Source organism: Coregonus lavaretus (genome assembly GCF_964263955.1).
Source record: "Coregonus lavaretus genome assembly, chromosome: 22".
NCBI classification, from domain to species: domain Eukaryota; kingdom Metazoa; phylum Chordata; class Actinopteri; order Salmoniformes; family Salmonidae; genus Coregonus; species Coregonus lavaretus.
The window spans coordinates 2,755,267-2,778,010 of NC_140009.1; the positions used below are offsets into that span (position 1 = coordinate 2,755,267).

Consider the following 22,744-nt stretch of genomic DNA (forward strand, 5'->3'; position numbering starts at 1 on the left):
TGTTCACTGGAACACCTAGACCTCCTCCACTGTTCACTGGAACACCTAGACCTCCTCCACTGTTCACTGGAACACCTAGACCTCCCCCACTGTTCACTGGAACACCTAGACCTCCTCCACTGTTCACTGGAACACCTAGACCTCCTCCACTGTTCACTGGAACACCTAGACCTCCTCCACTGTTCACTGGAACACCTAGACCTCCTCCACTGTTCACTGGAACACCTAGACCTCCTCCACTGTTCACTGGAACACCTAGACCTCCTCCACTGTTCACTGGAACACCTAGACCTCCTCTACTGTTCACTGGAACACCTAGACCTCCTCCACTGTTCACTGGAACACCTAGACCTCCTCCACTGTTCACTGGAACACCTAGACCTCCTCCACTGTTCACTGGAACACCTAGACCTCCTCCACTGTTCACTGGAACACCTAGACCTCCTCCTGGAAGCAAACGTAGGAGGTGAGAAAGGGAACAGCTCGAATGCCAGGAGCATGTAAGACCTTAAAGCCAGGAGCATGTAAGACCGTAAAGCCAGGAGAGAGCATGTAAGACCTTAAAGCCAGGAGCATGTAAGACCGTAAAGCCAGGAGCATGTAAGACCATAAAGCCAGGAGCATGTAAGACCGTAAAGTCAGGAGCATGTAAGACCTTAAAGCCAGGAGCATGTAAGACCATAAAGCCAGGAGCATGTAAGACCGTAAACCCAGGAGCATGTAAGACCTTAAAGCCAGGAGCATGTAAGACCTTAAAGCCAGGAGCATGTAAGACCATAAGCCAGGAGCATGTAAGACCTTAAAGCAAGGAGCATGTAAGACCATAAGCCAGGAGCATGTAAGACCATAAGCCAGGAGCATGTAAGACCTTAAAGCCAGGAGCATGTAAGACCATAAGCCAGGAGCATGTAAGACCGTAAAGCCAGGAGCATGTAAGACCATAAGCCAGGAGCATGTAAGACCTTAAAGCCAGGAGCATGTAAGACCATAAGCCAGGAGCATGTCAGACAGAAGCCAGGAGCATGTAAGACCGTAAACCCAGGAGCATGTAAGACCTTAAAGCCAGGAGCATGTAAGACCTTAAAGCCAGGAGCATGTAAGACCGTAAACCCAGGAGCATGTAAGACCGTAAAGCCAGGAGCATGTAAGACCGTAAAGCCAGGAGCATGTAAGACCGTAAAGCCAGGAGCATGTAAGACAGAAGCATTACCTTGGGAGCAAAAGCCGCATTAGGACATAACATCACTTTGGAGTCGCCAGGCGCGAACTCCAAACAGGAAGGGTGGACTGATAGCACGTGGAGATCCCCAATGCGCTTGGTCGTCGCCAAGGCCATGAGCAGGGCAGTCTTTGTAGGAAAGGGTCTTCAGGTCCACAGACTCCAATGGTTCAAACGGAGGCTCACACAGTGCCCCCAGGACCAAAGCCAGGTTCCAGGTTGGTGCCATACGGTTAGACACTGGTCTGAGCCATATGTTCAGACACTGGTCTGAGCCATACGTTTAGACACTGGTCTGAACCATACGTTTAGACACTGGTCTGAACCATACGTTTAGACACTGGTCTGAGCCATACGTTTAGACACTGGTCTGAGCCGACGCACGCCTTTCAGGAACCGCACCACCAGAGGAAGATACCCCGGGGTAGAGACGTCAATCCCTACATGACACACCGAGATGGCTGCCATATAAACCTTCCATGTGGAAAAAGAAAGGCCCTGCAATAACACAATAAATGTCCACCAAAGAGCTCTGAAAAATAATAATCTCCTTTAACCTGACACCTACCCTCGAATGTGCTCCACTTATATGTATAAAACCCTCACGTAGAGGGTGCACACGCCGACGGTACAGTCGTAATCACGTTCGAGGGTAAACCCCTAGCCATCAAATTTAACCTTTCAGGGGCCAAACCCACTATCCCATATCTGCGGTCGTGGGTCCCAAATTCTCCCAATTTGGCACAATAGATCCCAAAGACATTGAACCCCCCATGGGTCCCCGCTGAACAGGTGGATGATCTCCAGGAACCAGGATTATCTGGGCCAATGGGGAGCCACCAAAATCAACAACAGACCCTCCTGACGGACTCTCTCCACGGTGGCCGGAATCAGGTCCAACGGAGGAACGCGTAGAGCAGGGTTCAAGGCCACTGCTATACCAAAGCATCCGTTCCCAACAGAGCGCCCAGATCCCTCATTGAGAAGAACAGACGACAATGCGCGTTTTCTCACGATGTGTTATATCTACGTCGGTCCTGCCGAACCGGTCCCATATCTGGGCCACCACCGAGGGGTGCAGTTTCCACTCTGTAGAGATAAGACCCCCCCGGAAGGTTGATCCGCACCCACGTTCAGAGATCTGGGAAGATACATTGCCCTGAGCGACAAGAAATGTGCACTACTCCATATGAGCAGATAACGGGCCAGGTTTTAGGAGACAGAGAGACCATCCCTGCCTGTTCATGTAGCCACCACCGTCCTGTTGTCGGCAATCACCAAGCGCTAAAACAGACGCATCAACGGAAGTCCCAGAGGCACCTCAGCTATCATAGAGGCCATCAGACCCAATAACAGCACAAGAGAAAAGGCACCAAGTGCTCCAGCGGAAACTGTGCCAGACAGAGACAGAATTCGACCCTCTGTTGGGACAAAAACGCATGATTCAGAACCAAGTCCAAATCGAGACCCAGAAACTGAATACACTGAGCTGGAGTCAAACAACTTTTCTTGTGATTCACTATGAACCCCATAGATTCACTATGAACCCCAGAAACGGAATATGGGAAACCAGCGTAGCAATGTGTAGCTCTACCTGTTCCCTGGACTCCGCTATGACCAGCCAATCGTCCAGATAGGCAAATACTCGGATCCCCTAGCAACACATCATGTATAGCACATGAAAATATGCGTCCTTCAGATCTATGGACGTGAACCAATCACTGGGACGCACTGACTGCAATATCCGGCAAAGCGTTCCATCGCTCTTGGGAACTAAAATGTACCAGCTGTATTTCAGACACGGGGACCACCCGAACAGCCTGCATTTGAAGGAGAGAGGAAATCACCTCTCTCAAGATAGACGCTAGGACCTTGGGGACCATTGATGTAATGACGCCACGAAAAGTAGGAGGACACACAGCAAACTGCAGACCGTACCACCTCGTCACCGTCCTCATCCCCCATGGTGAAACTGCACATGCCCGCTACTGGACGGACGCTGCCAGTCTCCCTACATTATCTCCTGAAGGGGCAGAGTGCCACCCTGAGGACTGGATACGTTATCTCCTGAAGGGGCAGAGCGCCACCCTGAGGACTGGATACGTTATCTCCTTAAGGAGCAGAGCGCCGCCCTGAGGACTGGATACGTTATCTCCTGAAGGGGCAGAGCGCCGCCCTGAGGACTGGATACGTTATCTCCTGAAGGGGCAGAGCGCCGCCCTGAGGACAGGATACGTTATCTCCTGAAGGGGCAGAGCGCCGCCCTGAGGACTGGATCCGTTATCTCCTGAAGGGGCAGAGCGCCGCCCTGAGGACTGGATCCGTTATCTCCTGAAGGGGCAGAGGGCTGCCCTGAGGACTGGATACGTTATCTCCTGAAGGGTCAGAGCGCCGCCCTGAGGACTGGGTACGTTATCTCCTGAAGCGCAGAGCGCCGCCCTGAGGACTGGATACGTTATCTCCTGAAGGGGCAGAGCGCCGCCCTGAGGACTGGATACGTTATCTCCTGAAGGGGCAGAGCGCTGCCCTGAGGACTGGATACGTTATCTCCTGAAGGGGCAGAGCGCCGCCCTGAGGACTGGATCCGTTATCTCCTGAAGGGGCAGAGCGCCGCCCTGAGGACTGGATACGTTATCTCCTGAAGGGGCAGAACGCCGCCCTGAGGACTGGATACGTTATCTCCTGAAGGGGCAAAGCGCCGCCCTGAGGACTGGATACGTTATCTCCTGAAGGGGCAGAGCGCAGCCCTGGGGACTGGATACGTTATCTCCTGAAGGGGCAGAGCGCCGCCCTGAGGACTGGATACGTTATCTCCTGAAGGGGCAGAGCGCCGCCCTGAGGACTGGATACGTTATCTCCTGAAGGGGCAGAGCGCCGCCCTGAGGACTGGATCCGTTATCTCCTGAAGGGGCAGAGCACCGCTCTGAGGACTGGATCCGTTATCTCCTGAAGGGGCAGAGCGCCGCCCTGAGGACTGGATACGTTATCTCCTGAAGGGGCAGAGCGCCGCCCTGAGGACTGGATACGTTATCTCCTGAAGGGGCAGAGCGCAGCCCTGAGGACTGGATACCACTCAGAACAGGCTTTGCCATGGTCGACCAAAGAAGTTGAGTGCACGTGCTCAGCGTCATATCCAGAGGTTGTCTTTGGGAAATAGACGTATGAGTGCTGCCAGCATTGCTGCAGAGGTTGAAGGGGTGGGGGGTCAACCTGTCAGTGCTCAGACCATACGCTGCACACTGCATCAAATTGGTCTGCATGGCTGTCGTCCCAGAAGGAAGCCTCTTTTAAAGATGATGCACAAGAAAGCCCGCAAACAGTTTGCTGAAGACAAGCAGACTAAAGATATGGATTACTGGAACCATGTCCTGTGGTCTGATGAGACCAAGATAAACTTATGTGGTTCAGATGGTGTCACGCACAACACCCTGCTCCAACTCAACTCTCCGTGGTGTGAAAGAGGTATGGGACTGTAGGTGTGAGTAAGGATGACAAAAGGCAGAGAATACCGTTAACAGGGAATTTATTCCTTCGCACGGTAAGTTTGGGGAAAAGGGGCTGGACGGAACCAAAGCAAAGAAAGTAAATATCAAAGCCCCCTCTCCTACCTTACCTGCCTACCCACTACTTACTGAACTAGCACCACCTGGTGCACTAACCAAAATACAGGGGATGGTCCGCCCAGGTCTTTCCTAGTGTGGATAGACAGTCAACTTCTACGGGTAATGTATGCCCGCGGGCCTCTTGCCCTCCCTAGGTGCCTTCCCCTGTCCCCCTTGGGAACAAATGAAACAAAATTGCACAAACTGGTTCACAACAAAACCTGAGAAAAACTAACTCAGGACATTAAAGAAACTCTCTGAGCCACAAACTAACACAAAACATTACAATTGGTTCTCACAGCAACAACTTCACAGTACATACCAAACTCTTAGCATCCAACCAACATGCTGTAACTCTCAGCCATTCTGGGTCCCCCTCCTCTGAGCAACTGGGGCTTATATAGCTTCAGGAGGAGTTGGTAATTGGAGACAGCTGGGTCCTGACGAGGGCGTGGGGTCAGCTCTCCAATCATCAATGTTCATCCAATCAATCAGCTGCTTGTTGGGGAATTTCAGGAACCCATTTCCTGAAATACCTACATGAAAATACACAAACCACAACACAGAAACTGGGGAACCTAACAGATGGTGTCAAGCGTGTGTGGCGGCAACCAGGTGAGGAGTACAAAGACAAGTGTGTCTTGCCTACAGTCAAGCATGGTGGTGGGAGTGTCATGGTCTGGGGCTGCATGAGTGCTGCCGGCACTGGGGAGCTACAGTTCATTGAGGGAACCATGAATGCCAACATGTACTGTGACATACTGAAGCAGAGCATGATCCCCTCCCTTCGGAGACTGGGCCGCAGGGCAGTATTCCAACATGATAACGATCCCAAACACACCTCCAAGACGACCACTGCTTTGCTAAAGAAGCTGAGGGTAAAGGTGATGGACTGGCCAAGCATGTCTCCAGACCTAAACCCTATTGAGCATCTGTGGGGCATCCTCAAACGGAAGGTGGAGGAGTGCAAGGTCTCTAACATCCACCAGCTCCGTGATGTCGTCATGGAGGAGTGGAAGAGGACTTCAGTGGCAACCTGTGAAGCTCTGGTGAACTCCATGCCCAAGAGGGTTAAGGCAGTGCTGGAAAATGATGGTGGCCACACAAAATATTGACACTTTGGGCCCAATTTGGACATTTTCACTTAGGGGTGTACTCACTTTTGTTGCCAGCGGTTTAGACATTAATGGCTGTGTGTTGAGTTATTTTGAGGGGACAGCAAATTTACACTGTTATACAAGCTGTACACTCACTACTTTACATTGTAGCAAAGTGTCGTTTCTTCAGTGTTGTCACATGAAAAGATACACTCAAATATTTACAAAAATGTGAGGGGTGTACTCACTTTTGTGAGATACTGTATATATATTTTAAAAAACTGGTAGGAATATAATAACCAGATGCTTAGTGAGAAGAGTGAAAATCTATTTATTTATCTTTAAATTGTAAAATAGTTAGAAATACGGATCTATTTCTATTCTCTGTTATTTCATTTTCATGATCATTGCAGAATAAATTCTCACCTTTTCTGACTGGGATGGTTTCATACTGGTGAAATAGCCAATAGGCCCACAACATAGGGTAGGTTATCATTCATCCCATCTCTCGTTTAATTGGACCCACTTCACAGTAGTAAATTACAGAAGTCCCGAGAGAACTTACGAATAAAACAATAATTCCCTTGTTATGTCGAGAACTTATTTTTCTCACGATCACAACATAACAAAAGTTGTTTTGTCAAGATCACAAGATAATTTTTCTCATGATCGTGACATAACAAAAGTTGTTTTGTCGTGATCATGAGATAAACTCTATCAATAGGAGTGGACATATTGATGATATATTGACAGTATGGCTGAGGCGGCAGAGCTCATGGTGGATCAGTGCACATATAGTGTAGGTTGTAATCTGGCTTTTCTACATTGAAAATAAAATGAGAGCTTAACTGTTCATATAACATGATGAAATGGAGACCACTTTCATTAAGCAATCATCCACAGCTGCTAAGATGACGTATGGGTGGTCCCGGGGATCGAACCCACTACCCTGGCGTTACAAGCGCCATGCTCTACAGAGGACCACAATTTTATGCTTTCTGTCCATTCTCTGAAGGAATGTGGATTGTCCTACAGTAAATTCTCTGAAGGATGAGGAAGGGATCCAGCAGGTTGCGCTAGAGGAAAATGGCCCTGGAAATCTGGTGGAAATGGCCTGCAGGAATCTTACCCACAGGATATCCCACAGGATTTGGGGGGCATTTTGCTGCAGGATTCCTTCAGGAATTTGTCCTAATTTGTCCTACATTGTCTCCGTGCTGTCGTTGCTGTGCTGTTTGTTGCTACTTGGCTACCTGCCAAACTATTCACGTTTTACTTTTAATAAACGTTTAATCAATCTCTGTGTTCAACAAATTTACCAACTTTTTAGTTTTGTCCTCACTCATCTTTTTTCGTTAAACTTTTTCACCCCGGACGTTTATCCCGAGACAGAAGAGTCATTTTCCTGTGCGTTTTAGCTGCCAACGTTATTTTCCTTTTTTCCATCGCAACTTTTTTCCCTTATTCAACTTTTTCACTCCGGACGCTTTATCTGGACATGATTCGTCAACATCTTCAACATCTTCAACAGCCGAAGCTAAGTAGTAACATTAACATGATGTCTTCTAATTGCAGTCGCTGTACTCATAATATACAGGAGAATTCTCGCCTTACGGCGAAAATAGCTGTGCTACAAGCCCAGCTTCAGACGCAATCGTTAGGCAAGGGTAATATCAGTGTAGGAAAGGAAGAAACAGCGTCTGTGCCACCAGTAAGTACAGACAGTAACGTTAGTATAAATCCCCCCGCACAGTCCCCGCAGCCGGACAACTTTCTCATGGCTTCTGGAGGGAAATACTGTTGGAATGCTCAACCGGTGTCGCTCATTCAGCCGACAGAAACTTTCAACCGGTTTTCCCCATTATGTAGCGAGTCGGAGTCTGAGTCTGAGTCTTCTCTTGTCTCTACTCCTCCCGTTACGGGGTCTGAGACTCCGAAGGCTCCCACCATTAGCTCTGACAAATTGAAAACCCTAGTCATTGGCGACTCCATTACCCGCAGTATTAGACTTAAAACGAATCACCCAGCGATCATACACTGTTTACCAGGGGGCAGGGCTACCGACGTTAAGGCTAATCTAAAGATGGTGCTGGCTAAAGCTAAAACTGGCGAGTGTAGAGAGTATAGAGATATTGTTATCCACGTCGGCACCAACGATGTTAGGATGAAACAGTCAGAGGTCACCAAGTGCAACATAGCTTCAGCGTGTAAATCAGCTAGAAAGATGTGTCGGCATCGAGTAATTGTCTCTGGCCCCCTCCCAGTTAGGGGAAGTGACGAGCTCTACAGCAGAGTCTCAGCACTCAATCGCTGGTTGAAAACTGTTTTCTGCCCCTCCCAAAAGATAACATTTGTGGATAATTGGCCCTCTTTCTGGGACTCACCCACAAACAGGATCAAGCCTGACCTGCTGAGGAGTGACGGACTCCATCCTAGCTGGAGGGGTGCTCTCCTCTTATCTACCAACATAGATAGGGCTCTAACTCCTCTAGCCCCACAGTGAAATAGGGTGCAGGCCAGGCAGCAGGCTGTTAGCCAACCTGCCAGCTTAGTGGAGTCTGCCAATAGCACAGTCAGTGTAGTCAGCTCAGCCATACCCATTGAGACTGTGTCTGTGCCTCGACCTAGGTTGGGCAAAACTAAACATGGCGGTGTTCACCCTAGCAATCTTATTAGGATAAAGACCTCCTCCATTCCTGCCATTATTGAAAGAGATTGTGATACCACACATCTCAAAATAGGGTTACTTAATGTTAGATCCCTCACTTCAAAGGCAGTCATAGTCAATGAACTAATCACTGATCATAATCTTGATGTGATTGGCCTGACTGAAACATGGCTTAAGCCTGATGAATTTGCTGTGTTAAATGAGGCCTCACCTCCTGGTTACACTAGTGACCATATTCCCCGTGCATCCCGCAAAGGCGGAGGTGTTGCTAACATTTACGATAGCAAATTTCAATTTACAAAAAAAAAAATGGCGTTTTCATCTTTTGAGCTTCTAGTCATGAAATCTATGCAGCCTACTCAATCACTTTTTATAGCTACTGTTTACAGGCCTCCTGGGCCATATACAGCGTTCCTCTCTGAGTTTCCTGAATTCCTATCAGACCTTGTAGTCATAGCAGATCATATTCTAATTTTTGGTGATTTTAATATTCACATGGAGAAGTCCACAGACCCACTCCAAAAGTCTTTCGGAGCCATTATCGACTCAGTGGGTTTTGTCCAACATGTCTCTGGACCTACTCACTGCCACGGTCATACTCTGGACCTAGTTTTGTCCCATGGAATAAATGTTGTAGATCTTAATGTTTTTCCACAAAATCCTGGACTATCGGACCACCATTTTATTACGTTTGCAATCGCAACAAATAATCTGCTCAGACCCCAACCAAGGAGCATCAAAAGTCGTGCTATAAATTCTCAGACAACACAAAAATTCATTGATGCCCTTCCAGACTCCTTCTGCCTACCCAAGGACGTCAGAGGACAAAAATCAGTTAACCACTTAACTGAGGAACTCAATTTAACCTTGCGCAATACCCTAGATGCAGTTGCACCCCTAAAAACGAAAAACATTTGTCATAAGAAACTAGCTCCCTGGTATACAGAAAATACCCGAGCTTTGAAGCAAGCTTCCAGGAAATTGGAACGGAAATGGCGCCACACCAAACTGGAAGTCTTCCGACTAGCTTGGAAAGACAGTACCGTGCAGTACCGAAGAGCCCTCACTGCTGCTCGATCATCCTACTTTTCCAACTTAATCGAGGAAAATAAGAACAATCCAAAATTTATTTTTGATACTGTTGCAAAGCTAACTAAAAAGCAGCATTCCCCAAGAGAGGATGGCTTTCACTTCAGCAGTGATAAATTCATGAACTTCTTTGAGGAAAAGATCATGACCATTAGAAAGCAAATTACGGACTCCTCTTTGAATCTGCGTATTCCTCCAGGGCTTAGCTGTCCTGGATCTGCACAGCTCTGCGAGGGCCTGGGATCGGGAGAGACACTTAAGTGTTTTAGTACTATATCTCTTGACACAATGATGAAAATAATCATGGCCTCTAAACCTTCAAGCTGCATACTGGATCCTATTCCTACTAAACTGCTGAAGGAGCTGCTTCCTGTGCTTGGCCCTCCTATGTTGAACATAATAAACAGCTCTCTATCCACCGGATGTGTACCAAACTCACTAAAAGTGGCAGTGATAAAGCCTCTCTTGAAAAAGCCAAACCTTGACCCGGAAAATATAAAAAACTATCGGCCTATATCGAATCTTCCATTCCTCTCAAAAATTTTAGAAAAAGCTGTTGCGCAGCAACTCACTGCCTTTCTGAAGACAAACAATGTATACGAAATGCTTCAGTCTGGTTTTAGACCCCATCATAGCACTGAGACTGCACTTGTGAAGGTGGTAAATGACCTTTTAATGGCATCAGACCGAGGCTCTGCATCTGTCCTCGTGCTACTAGACCTTAGTGCTGCCTTTGACACCATCGATCACCACATTCTTTTGGAGAGACTGGAAACCCAAATTGGTCTACACGGACAAGTTCTGGCCTGGTTTAGATCCTACCTGTCGGAAAGATATCAGTTTGTCTCTGTGAATGGTCTGTCCTCCGACAAATCAACTGTACATTTCGGTGTTCCTCAAGGTTCCGTTTTAGGACCACTATTGTTTTCACTATATATTTTACCTCTTGGGGATGTTATTCGAAAACATAATGTTAACTTTCACTGCTATGCGGATGACACACAGCTGTACATTTCAATGAAGCATGGTGAAGCCCCAAAATTGCCCTCGCTAGAAGCCTGTGTTTCAGACATAAGAAAGTGGATGGCAAAAAACTTTTTACTTTTAAACTCGGACAAAACAGAGATGCTTGTTCTAGGTCCCAAGAAACAAAGAGATCTTCTGTTAAATCTGACAATTCATCTTGATGGTTGTAAAGTCGTCTCAAATAAAACTGTGAAGGACCTAGGCGTTACTCTTGACCCTGATCTCTCTTTTGACGAACATATCAAGACTGTTTCAAGGACAGCTTTTTTCCATCTACGTAACATTGCAAAAATCAGAAATTTTCTGTCCAAAAATGATGCAGAAAAATTAATCCATGCATTTGTTACTTCTAGGTTAGACTACTGCAATGCTCTATTTTCCGGCTACCCGGATAAAGCACTAAATAAACTTCAGTTAGTGCTAAATACGGCTGCTAGAATCCTGACTAGAACCAAGAAATTTGATCATATTACTCCAGTGCTAGCTTCCCTACACTGGCTTCCTGTTAAGGCAAGGGCTGATTTCAAGGTTTTACTGTTAACCTATAAAGCGTTACATGGGCTTGCTCCTACCTATCTTTCCGAGTTGGTCCTGCCGTACATACCAATACGTACGCTACGGTCACAAGACGCAGGCCTCCTAATTGTCCCTAGAATTTCTAAGCAAACAGCGGGAGGCAGGGCTTTCTCCTATAGATCTCCATTTTTATGGAACAGTCTGCCTACCCATGTGAGAGACGCAGACTCAGTCTCAACCTTTAAGTCTTTACTGAAGACTTATCTCTTCAGTAGGTCATATGATTGAGTGTAGTCTGGCCCAGGAGTGTGAAGGTGAACGGAAAGGCTGGAGCAACGAACAGCCCTTGCTGTCTCTGCCGGGCCGGTTCCCCTCTCCACTGGGGTTCTCTGCCTCTAACCCTGTTGCAGGGGCTGAGTCACTGGCTTGCTGGTGCTCTTTCATGCCGTCCCTGGGAGGGGTGCGTCACTTGAGTGGGTTGAGTTACTGACGTGATCTTCCTGTCTGGGTTGGCGCCCCCCCCTTGGTTTGTGCTGTGGTGGAGACCTCTGTGGGCTATACTCGGCCTTGTCTCAGGATTGTAAGTTGGTGGTTGGGGATATCCCTCTAGTGATGCGGGGGCTGTGCTTTGGCGGAGTGGGTGGGGTTATATCCTTCCTGTTTGGCCCTGTCCGGGGGTTTCTTCGGATGGGGCCACAGTGTCTCCGGACCGCTCCTGTCTCAGCCTCCAGTATTTATGCTGCAGTAGTTTATGTGTCGGGGGGCTGGGGTTAGTTGGTTATACCTGGAGTACTTCTCCTGTTTTATCCAGTGTCCTGTGTGAATTTAAGTATGCTCTCTCTAATTCTCTCGTTCTCTCTTTCTCTCTGAGAACCTGAGCCCTAGGACCATACGTCAGGACTACCGGGCATGATGACACCTTGCTGTCCCCAGTCCGCCTGGCCTTGCTGCTATTCCAGTTTCAACTGTTCTGCCTGCGGCTACGAAACCCCTACCTGTCCCAGACCTGCTGTTTTCAACTCTTAATGATCGGCTATGAAAAGCCAACTGAGAGACCTGAGCCCTAGGACCATACGTCGGGACTACCGGCCGTGGTGACTCCTTGCTGTCCCCAGTCCGCCTGGCCTTGCTGCTATTCCAGTTTAAACTGTTCTGCCTGCGGTTATGGAACCCCTACCTGTCCCAGACCTGCTGTTTTCAAACTCTTAATGATCGGCTATGAAAAGCCAACTGAGATTTATTCCTGATTATTATTTGACCATGCTTGTCACTTATGAACATTTTTGAACATCTTGGCATGGTTCTGTTATAATCTCCACCCGGCACAGCCAGAAGAGGACTGGCCACCCCTCATAGCCTGGTTCCTCTCTAGGTTTCTTCCTAGGTTTTCGCCTTTCTAGGGAGTTTTTCCTAGCCACCGTGCTTCTACACCTGCATTACTAGCTGTTTGGGGTTTTAGGCTGGGTTTCTGTACAGCACTTCGAGATATTAGCTGATGTAAGAAGGGCTATATAAAATAAAATTGATTGATTGATTGATGTGTTGTTGTTGTGCGTCTTGGTCAGTTTAGCTCAGAAAATGCCGCCCTCGTCTGCCGCGGCCCGGCCGTGCATTCCAGCCGTTCCCTTGATTGGCAGACAGCAGGAGGACTGGAATGCTGGACGCCGCGAAACCCAGAAAAAAAAAAACGGATAAACGTGTCCTTATCACCACACGACAGAACATCAGAACAAATGCGCATAACTCTCCACGCGGTCGCTACAATATATTTTCAAGAAAATGTATGTTTTTGGATGATGCACAATGCTTCCTTGTTGACAACTGTTGATGAAACAAGTTTACTGGAGAACGGAGACCAAGTAGAGACTTTTGGACAAGGTGGATAATTGTATAATATAAGGCAGTTTATTCAGAGGTAAAGATATCTGAAATCGCGTGCACGGACCCGTTCGTCAACCTCGTAGGGAGATATCTGAGAGCGCGCCCCTAAACATTGTGTGCTGACATTTTATACAATAAAATAAAGTAGGTTGATTCTAGTAGTTCTGATCTTCTGATTGGTCCTGATGAGTTGGTCGAGGTCACCTCCATTGCATTGGCTCTGAGTCGGGTTCTCTGTCTTCAGATGTTCAGCCTAAGAGAAGGGGGTTTTTGTGTGTGTGTGCTTAACAATGATGATGTGTGTGTGTGTGTGTGTGTGCGTGTGTGTATGTGTGTGTGTGTGTGTGTGTGTGTGTGTATGTGTGTGTGTCTGTATGTGTGTGTATGTGTGTGTGTGTGTATGTGTGTATGTTTAACAATGATGATGTGTGTGTGTGTGTGTGTGTGTATGTGTGTGTGTGTGGGGGGGGTGTGTGTGTGTATGTCCTCAGAGCAATAACTCGTGAGTTTGGGAGAACTGAGAGACCTATGGCGTGGGTGTTGTCCATGGCCACCTGCTGATAAGGCCGACAAGATAGAAGTCTTTGTGCATTGTATTAAATCCAAAGGCCCAACACAAGATGGGTTATGCACAAGATTTTAGTCAGACCAAGCTATAACATTATATATTTACTATGACACAACATGACCGAGCGGCGCAGATTACTGTTGGATTTGAACCTTCTAGCGGTGTCTCATCTTCCATGTCCAGCACCGGTAGTGCAAGCCTCCTTTCCGATGCGCGATTGAAGTGAATTCGGGAAAACTGAAAGTATGCGTCTTAGAAATAGTTTCACATACTTTATAATGTCCGAACTCAGATTCAAAAAGGTTTCATAAAAATAACATGGTCACGGTGGTAGAACGTTAATTTTGAACGGCATTTTTAATTTTCTGCATTCATTTTAAATCCCATCAGTAGCTAGCTTCCATGGTGATGAAAGTTTCCGTAACCTGATTTCAGATGTGTCCATTTAAAAAACAGGATTATTAGAGAAATCGTTTTTACAAGCATGTAAACTAACAATTTGACTATCCACAACAATCGTATTATATAACCGTACAGTATGTACTTTATATTTTAAATGTACACAAGGATGAACAATTACACATAAGCAGAGGTGGTGGTGAATTCAACCAGTGTCCGAGTTTAGCAAAGCCTGGCTCTTCTCATTACCAACAACATTACCACGGGGCGGCGCACAATTGGCCCAGCGTCGTCCAGGGTAGGGGAGGGAATGGCCGGCAGGGATGTAGCTCAGTTGGTAGAGCATGGCGTTTGCAACGCCAGGGTTGTGGGTTCGATTCCCACGGGGGGCCAGTATGAAAAAAATAAAAAAAATAATGTATGCACTCACTAACTGTAAATCGCTCTGGATAAGAGCGTCTGGTAAAATGTAAAAATGTAAACATTCACACAAAATAAGTCACACCTCAAGAAGTGGTAAAAAATATTCACTAAAAAGTTTTATTTTCCATAGTAATATTCACAAACCGTTTGTTAGATCAGATAGAACGAAGCCAAATCTCCATCAGCTTGCCGTTGCTTCCATAGAAATAGAATCTATTCTAGGTTCTATTTCTATGGTTGGTTCTTAATTCAACCTCCTCTGACCTCCCTGCCTGACAACGCAACTTGGGCATTATAACCATAACAACGATATCAAGAAGTCTTCTGCATTATAATCAATGAGGAAAACAGAAGCGAGAAACAAGACAGAGCAGGGAGACGTTTCCGTTTTTTTTTATATCTAGACAAAAAGCAACCGAGATGTCAAACATGTAAAAACATTTTTGTTACAGATAATTATATAAAAATCTTTTTTTTTTTAATGTTTTACTTTACTTCTTGCTACGTGAAGGAAGGAACTTATTTACAACTGAGCCCAAACTCTGGCAGCGCCAATCAATCATTCTTCATGCCATCATATCCAGCATTTCCCACCACTAGGTAACAAAAAAACCGCTCCGTTCAAAAAGACGTGGAAAACATCAGTCACGTTACACACACTTGCAAACCTAAACACATGTACATCAAAGAATAATACACCAAAAACAAAATGTCAATGGTTATCAATATGAAAACTTTCTCCACAATTTGAGAGCAAAACATTTCTGAGAATAAACTGGGATTTATCTAAAAAACAAGCCTTGGGAAAATAAAAAAAGATCCTTTTGAATTCCATAGACTCCAACAAATTCATTCTACTATGGACAATCAACAGGTTGAGGAGGGAGAAAGGTGAAAATAAGCTTTTTTTTCTTCTTCATTAAATCAATTCCTTTAATAAAAAAATTAATGAAAGTAAACAAAAACAAAATAATCCACTCCTCTTTTTCTGTCAAATCTTATGTTCTGCAGCAGAACAAGTACAAAAAAGTCCTTGTTATGTAACGGCTTCTTAGACAACCAATTCTGAAACTGTCGAATAGGGTTATAAATTTAAAAAAACTCTCCTAAAACATACATGAACCACTGTTATTTTTTTCTTTACTTTAATGAAATGAAGCTATTACTTCACTCGTCTCCCTCTGACATAGGTACACATTAACACACAGTGATGTCACAAAGCAAGATGACAGCCAGGACAGATAAGAGTATTGATTGGTTGATGATGATGATTCCCCTGGAATGGAGAACACTGTCCTCCCCCCAATGTCCTGCTGTCTGTTTTCCATTTGGTGTATTTATTAAATCTCCATGGTGACGTGATGATGTCATCTCCTTGTGTTCCAACTGTCTCCTATAGCAACCGCCTGATTATTCTGAATGCAACCTACCGATGCCCACACCCTCCAATGACATATAATGAGATACACTGGATTTCTCTGCAGAATATATTATGAGCAGTTATTTGTGTTGTCTATTGCTTGTGTAGATAAACAGGAGACAGGAAACGCATGAAACAGACTAGAGAACTAACTAGAAACTACAGTTAAACCAGACTGAACAGTTTTTGTATTTTGATTCCACAGAAAATCATATATCATAGGAAAATAAAAAAAGGTAATGGATGTTTCTTTCAACTGTTTTAACAAGTAAATATCAATAATAATACAATAACAAATACAGAAGATTGAACTAAGGCGTCCGTGGCAGCACAACGTCCAGGGATCTGGTGTTTCTCAGCTTCTCATCTTGATCTATTTTGCAGCCATTTTGTGAATGATGGGTGGTTGGGGGCGGGTCTATGTTCAGGATGGGGGCGGGTCTATGTTCAGGGTGGGGGCGGGTCTAGGTTCAGGATGGGGGCGGGTCTAGGTTCAGGATGGGGGCTGGGTCTAGGTTCAGGATGGGGGCAGGTCTAGGTTCAGGATGGGGGCGGGTCTAGGTTTAGGATGGGGGCGGGTCTAGGTTCAGGATGGGGTACTGTAGATAGTTGGTGGGGTTTGAGGCTAGTAGAGGTTGAGCCTGGGGTCTTGGTTGAGCCTGGGGTCTTGGTTGAGCCTGGGGTCTTGGTTGAGCCTGGGGTCTAGTATTCAGTAGGAAGGTGTTGTATTCAGTTCAGTCAGTCATCATGGACAACAAGGGGAGAGGAAGGAAACCCCTTACTGGTCTGATCTGGCCTTCTTTGGACCAGCAGCTTTCCTAAAGGAGGAGAGAAAACATGATTCAACAGATGAACATCGATGGGGCTGCAGAGTTAGGACAGAGTTAGGACAGAGTTAGGACAGAGAGTTAAATTGAAAGTAAAGAGCCAAGTTAAGAGTTATGGAAGAGGGGTGACAGGCTTGGCCACAAACGACTACTGAATAACTTTTTTCAAAACACCTTTGCATTTCCAAATAAATACATTAATTCATAGTATTTTTAGGAATGTACAGTTAAATAACAGCTTATTTAATCATTTTGTGGATTACTAAAGAGAGAGGAGGATGAATCCTAGTACTCACATGTCAGGTGAGGAGCCTGGTCTCTTGGCAGACGGTTTAGCTGCAAGGCCATCTTTACTCATCTCTACAGGGAGAGGGGAAACAGATAGGATTGCACTGAACAAAAATAGAAATGCAACATGCAACAAATTTCAAACATTTTACTGAGTTACAGTTCATATAAGGAAATCAGTCAATTGAAATAAATTATTTAAGCCCTAATCTATGGATTTCACATGATTGGGAATACAGATATGCATCTGTTGGTCACAGATAAAAAAGTAGGGGCGTGATCAGAAAACCAGTCAGTATCTGGTGTGACCATTTGCCTCATGCAGCGCGACACATCTCCTTCGCATATAGTTGATCTGGCTGTTGATTGTGGCCTGTGGAATGTTGTCCCACTCGTCTTCAATGGCTGTGCGAAGTTGCTGGATATTGGCAGGAACTGGAACACGCTGTTGTACACGTCGATCCAGAGCATCCCAAACATGCTCAATGGGTGACATGTCTGGTGAGTATGCAGGACATGGAAGAACTGGGACATTTTTACCTTCCAGGAATTGTGTACAGATCCTTGCAACATGGGGCCGTGCATTATCATGCTGAAACATGAGGTGATGGCGGCGGATGAATGGCACGACAATGGACCTCAGGATCTCATCACGGTATCTCTGTGCATTCAAATCACCATCGATAAAATGCAATTGTGTTCGTTGTCCCTAGCTTATGCCTGCCCATACCATAACCCCACCGCCACCATGGGGCACTCTGTTCACAACGTTGACATCAGCAAACCGCTCACCCACACGACGCCATACACGCTTTCTGCCATCTGTCCGGTACAGTAGAAACCGGGATTCATCCGTGCCAGTGGCCATCGAAGGTGAGCATGTGCCCACTGAAGTCAGTTACGACGCCGAACTGCACTCAGGTCAAGACCCTGAGGAGGACGATGAGCACACAGATCAACATCCTTGAGGCGGTTTCTGACAGTTTGTGCAGAAATTTTTTGGTTGTGCAAACCCACAGTTTCATCAGTTGTCCGGGTGGCTGGTCTCAGACGATCCCGCAGGTGAAGAAGCCGGATGTGGAGGTCCTGGGCTGGCATGGTTACACGTGGTCTGCAGTTGTGAGGCCAGTTGGACGTACTGCCAAATTCTCTAAAATGACATTGGAGGCGGCTTATGGTAGAGAAATTAACATTCAATTCTCCAGCAACAGCTCTGGTGGACATTCCTGCAGTCAGCATGCCAATTGCACGCTCCCTCAACTTCAGACATCTGTGGCATTGTGTTGTGTGACAAAACTGCACATTTTAGAGTGGCCTTGTTGTCCCCTACACAAGGTGCACCTGTGTAATGATCATGCTGTTTAATCAGCTTCTTGATATGCCACATCTGTCAGGTGGATGGATTATCTTGGCAAAAGAGAAAATGCTCACTAACTGTCATGTGAATTTCTATCTCTAATTCAACCTAAGCTTGAATCATTACCAGAGGTTGTAAGGCTCTGGTTTTAATCATCAATGATTCAAGGTCCACAACCAACAAGTATTATCTGTATATTTATTCATGGTGAGCTCTGGCGCCGAAGACACAAACATACGATTTTATACCTCCTGGACTTGACTCCTCCCACCTTTAGGTGGCTTTTCTAAACAGTTTCCGCCTTCCCCTTTAACTTTGAATGTTTAGTACCGCCCCCTCTGGTAGTGGTTTGACACTACATGATAATTCTAACATTTATACTGTATTTGGGGTGAAATCCTTTAGTCATTATTCTTAAAATCCAAATTAATCTAACACTAACAGGGATGTAAACAAATTGGCACAACATTTGAGAGAAATAAACGTTTTGTGCGTATGGAACATTTCTGTGATCTTTTATTTCAGCTCATGAAACATGGAACCAACACTTTACATGTTGCGTTTATATTTTTGTTCAGCGTAATATTGACTACTGCCACTTAGTGAATCAAGCTTAACATAACGTTCCATACCTTGGAGCCACCTGACCTGGGTGGCAGGGCCGTAACCCTTCTCGTTGCGGGCTGCGATGCGGAAGATGATGGCAGGCTTGGTGGTGTAGTCTATGTGTGCGTTGGAGAGGCTGGACGACTGCACCAGGCAGGAGGGGTTTGGCCCACAGAACACCCGCATGAAGGCCAGCTGGGCTGGGGTGGTGGTGGTGGTGGGCTTGGCCTGCTCTCCGCTCTGGGTGCTCTGGATGGCCAGGTACACGGAGTACTCAATGATCTTACCAGACGTTACCGACGGAGGCTCCCAGGTCAGGTGGGCTCCGTCTGGGCTCTGAGTGGGGAGGAGGGAGAGGAAGAGAGCGGGGAAGAAAGCGTGATCTGAGCTATAAACACGAATTCATAGAAACATGGTGAAACAAAACATGTGTGATAAATAAACGCTCCCTGGGTAAAATATGTTTTAGAATTTGTCCTTAACTGACTCGCCTGGTTAAATACTAAAAATGTAATACAAATTAAAATGTTAACCTTGCTGATCTTGATAGCACAGGGAGCTCCTGGGAAGCCTGGTAGACAGGTCTTGAAGGCCGAGACCTCTGAGAAGTTCCCCCGGCCACAGGCGTTGATCCCGGCCACTCTGAACTTATAGGCCGTCCCTGGCTGGAGGTCCATCTTCCTCATCTGACTGTAGTCTGGGATCGCCCCAGAGTCATCCTACAACACACAACAAATACGTTTTTTTAAAACTTGATAATCAACTTATTGTAAAGCATCTTTGGTGTTTTGGGATCTTAGTAGGGCTGTGGCGGACATTAAACACATCATACACGCCTTTGGAACATCTACATTTAAAAAAGTCTAATAAAATCAATATCAATATCACAATAAATCCATAATTTATTTTAGTCAGGTCTTAAAGAAACATGATATGGAGAAAATGCCTACTGTATGTTATCTGGCTATGCTCCATGCCATAGGCTGTAGGCTTGTTCATTTAGCAGACCATTATTTTATATTATACGATTTTATAGTAAGAAGAATATAATGGAGGTAAAAGTGATTACTTGAAAGAGGTCCTATATGCTAGATTTAGAGTTATTTGGCGACTTTAGTTGTGAATGACACAAACCTTAGAATGTCTTAGAAATCAAAACATACAGTGCATTCGGAAAGTATTCAGACCCCTTGACTTTTTCCACATTTTGTTACATTACAGCCTTATTCTAAAATTTATAAATTTCCCCCCCCCTTCAATCTACACACAATACCCCATAATTACAAAGTGAAAACAGGTTTAGACATTTTTGCTAATTTATAAAAAAATGAAATACCTTATTTACATAAGTATTCAGACCCTTTGCTATGAGGTTCGAAATTGAGCTCAGGTGCTTTCTGTTTCCATTGATCGTCCTAGACCTGCACAAGGCTGGGATGGGCTACAGGACAATAGGCAAGCAGCTTGGTGAGAAGGCAACAACTGTTGGCGCAATTATTAGAAAATGGAAGAAGTTCAAGATGACGGTCAATTCATCCTCGGTCTGGGGCTCCATGCAAGATCTCACCTCGTGGGGCATCAATGATCATGAGGAAGGTGAGGGATCAGCCCAGAACTACACGGCAGGACCTGGTCAATGACCTGAAGAGAGCTGGGACCACAGTCTCAAAGAAAACCATTAGTAACAAACTACGCCGTCATGGATTCAATCCTGCAGCGCACGCAAGGTCCCCCTGCTCAAGCCAGCGCATGTCCAGGCCCGTCTGAAGTTTGCCAATGACCTTCTGGATGATCCAGAGGAGGAATGGGAGAAGGTCATGTGGTCTGATGAGACAAAAATATAGCTTTTTTGTCTAAACTCCACTCGCCGTGTTTGGAGGAAGAAGAAGGATGAGTACAACCCCAAGAACACCATCCCAACCGTGAAGCATGGAGGTGGAAACATCATTCTTTGGGGATGCTTTTCTGCAAAGGGGACAGGACGACTGCACCGTATTGAGGGGAGGATGGATGGGGCCATGTATCGCGAGATCTTGGCCAACAACCTCCTTCCCTCAGTAAGAGCATTGAAGATGGGTCGTGGCTGGGTCTTCCAGCATGACAACGACCCGAAACACACAGCCAGGGCAACTAAGGAGTGGCTCCGTAAGAAGCATCTCAAGGTCCTGGAGTGGCCTAGCCAGTCTCCAGACCTGAACCCAATAGAAAATCTTTGGAGGGAGCTGAAAGTCTGTATTGCCCAGTGACAGCCCCGAAACCTGAAGGATCTGGAGAAGGTCTGTATGGAGGAGTGGGCCAAAATCCCTGCTGCAGTGTGTGCAAACCTGGTCAAGACCTACAGGAAACGTATGATCTCTGTAATTGCAAACAAAGGTTTCTGTACCAAATATTAAGTTCTGCTTTTCTGATGTATCAAATACTTATGTCACCTTCCTCATGATCATTGATGCCCCACGAGGTGAGATCTTGCATGGAGCCCCAGACCGAGGGTGATTGACCGTCATCTTGAACTTCTTCCATTTTCGAATAATTGCGCCAACAGTTGTTGCCTTCTCACCAAGCTGCTTGCCTATTGTCCTGTAGCCCATCCCAGCCTTGTGCAGGTCTACAATTTTATCCCTGATGTCCTTACACAGCTCTCTGGTCTTGGCCATTGTGGAGAGGTTGGAGTCTGTTTGATTGAGTGTGTGGACAGGTGTCTTTTATACAGGTAACGAGTTCAAACAGGTGCAGTTAATACAGGTAATGAGTGGAGAACAGGAGTACCAGGTCGTTAGGACCTGATGGTAGTTGGGTACTACCAAAGCATGTTCAGAGTGCATAAAACGGGTTTACCATGACTCATGACTGCCGGTGTGGCAGTAATACGGTTACCGTAACAGCCCTAGTAGGGGGAAGCCCTAGTAGGGGGAAGCCCTAGTAGGGGGAAGCCCTATATCTTACTTCATTAGTCTGTCCTTGATTCTTCGCATTCTCTCTCCTTGCCTCCTCCTCCTCAAAAAGCATTGGAGAAGGTCAGAGGTGAGGGACCTTGGATGTTCTCCTCCAACACGTTTTGAGGAGACCATGAGAGAGCGTGTGAGGAATTCGAGGAAAACAAAATGGGAATCTGTGAAAGCCCTAGAAAAAAGCTCTATGTAAAACCAATGCATTAAAAATCACAGATACCACGAGTGACTTCAGAACAACAGCAGTCATGTTAGTGTGTTTATGGTTGTGTTAGTGTCTTACGTCGACGGCGGCCTGGTCGTCAGAGGGTAGGTAGTAGTGTGTGACCACCGTGTTGGTAACCTTGACGATGCCAACGTCAAACCACTGGTTGTCTTTCTTCACCGGGACTTTGGCCGCCGCAGGAGGAGCTCCTTGCCTCTGGAGAAGACATGGTGGTTAGAACATATACACTATATGAATTACGTTTTTCACATTTATTCATTAGAGGAATAGATGAGATACTGTTGAAAAAAATATATTGAATAATCAAAATGAGAGGATCTAGATTAATATGCTATTTATAATTTCTGTTGAAACCTTTATTCAGCCAGATAAGATATTTAAAAAATAAAAATAAAGATATTTTAACAATAATGAGCTGGTTTGTCAAAGAGGTGAACAGTAATCAGCCTGATGATTAGAAGACATACTAAATGCATCATTATTTCTGCATAGAAAAGTATTGGGCGGTGATTAGGTGAGTCTAAGTATTTTTTCAGGCCGCCTATGTCCCCCCAAAAAAACGTATAATAATTTTCAGGACGGAA

General features: G+C 45.8%; 1 protein-coding gene across 1 annotated transcript in view; it reads right to left on the minus strand.

The window, feature by feature from the left end:
- Positions 1 to 14,614: 14,614 nt before the first annotated feature.
- The window catches only part of LOC311150241 (host cell factor 1-like), a 67,818-nt gene continuing 59,688 nt past the window's right edge, over positions 14,615 to 22,744 (minus strand). The window contains exons 25-29 of the mRNA XM_084187617.1: positions 22,218 to 22,355; positions 19,520 to 19,705; positions 19,013 to 19,322; positions 17,032 to 17,095; positions 14,615 to 16,726 (exon numbers count right to left, since the gene is read on the minus strand). Of these exons, the coding sequence (XP_084043743.1) occupies positions 16,687 to 16,726; positions 17,032 to 17,095; positions 19,013 to 19,322; positions 19,520 to 19,705; positions 22,218 to 22,355 (738 nt within the window). The 3' untranslated portion in view covers positions 14,615 to 16,686. The remainder of the gene's footprint in view (positions 16,727 to 17,031; positions 17,096 to 19,012; positions 19,323 to 19,519; positions 19,706 to 22,217; positions 22,356 to 22,744) is intronic.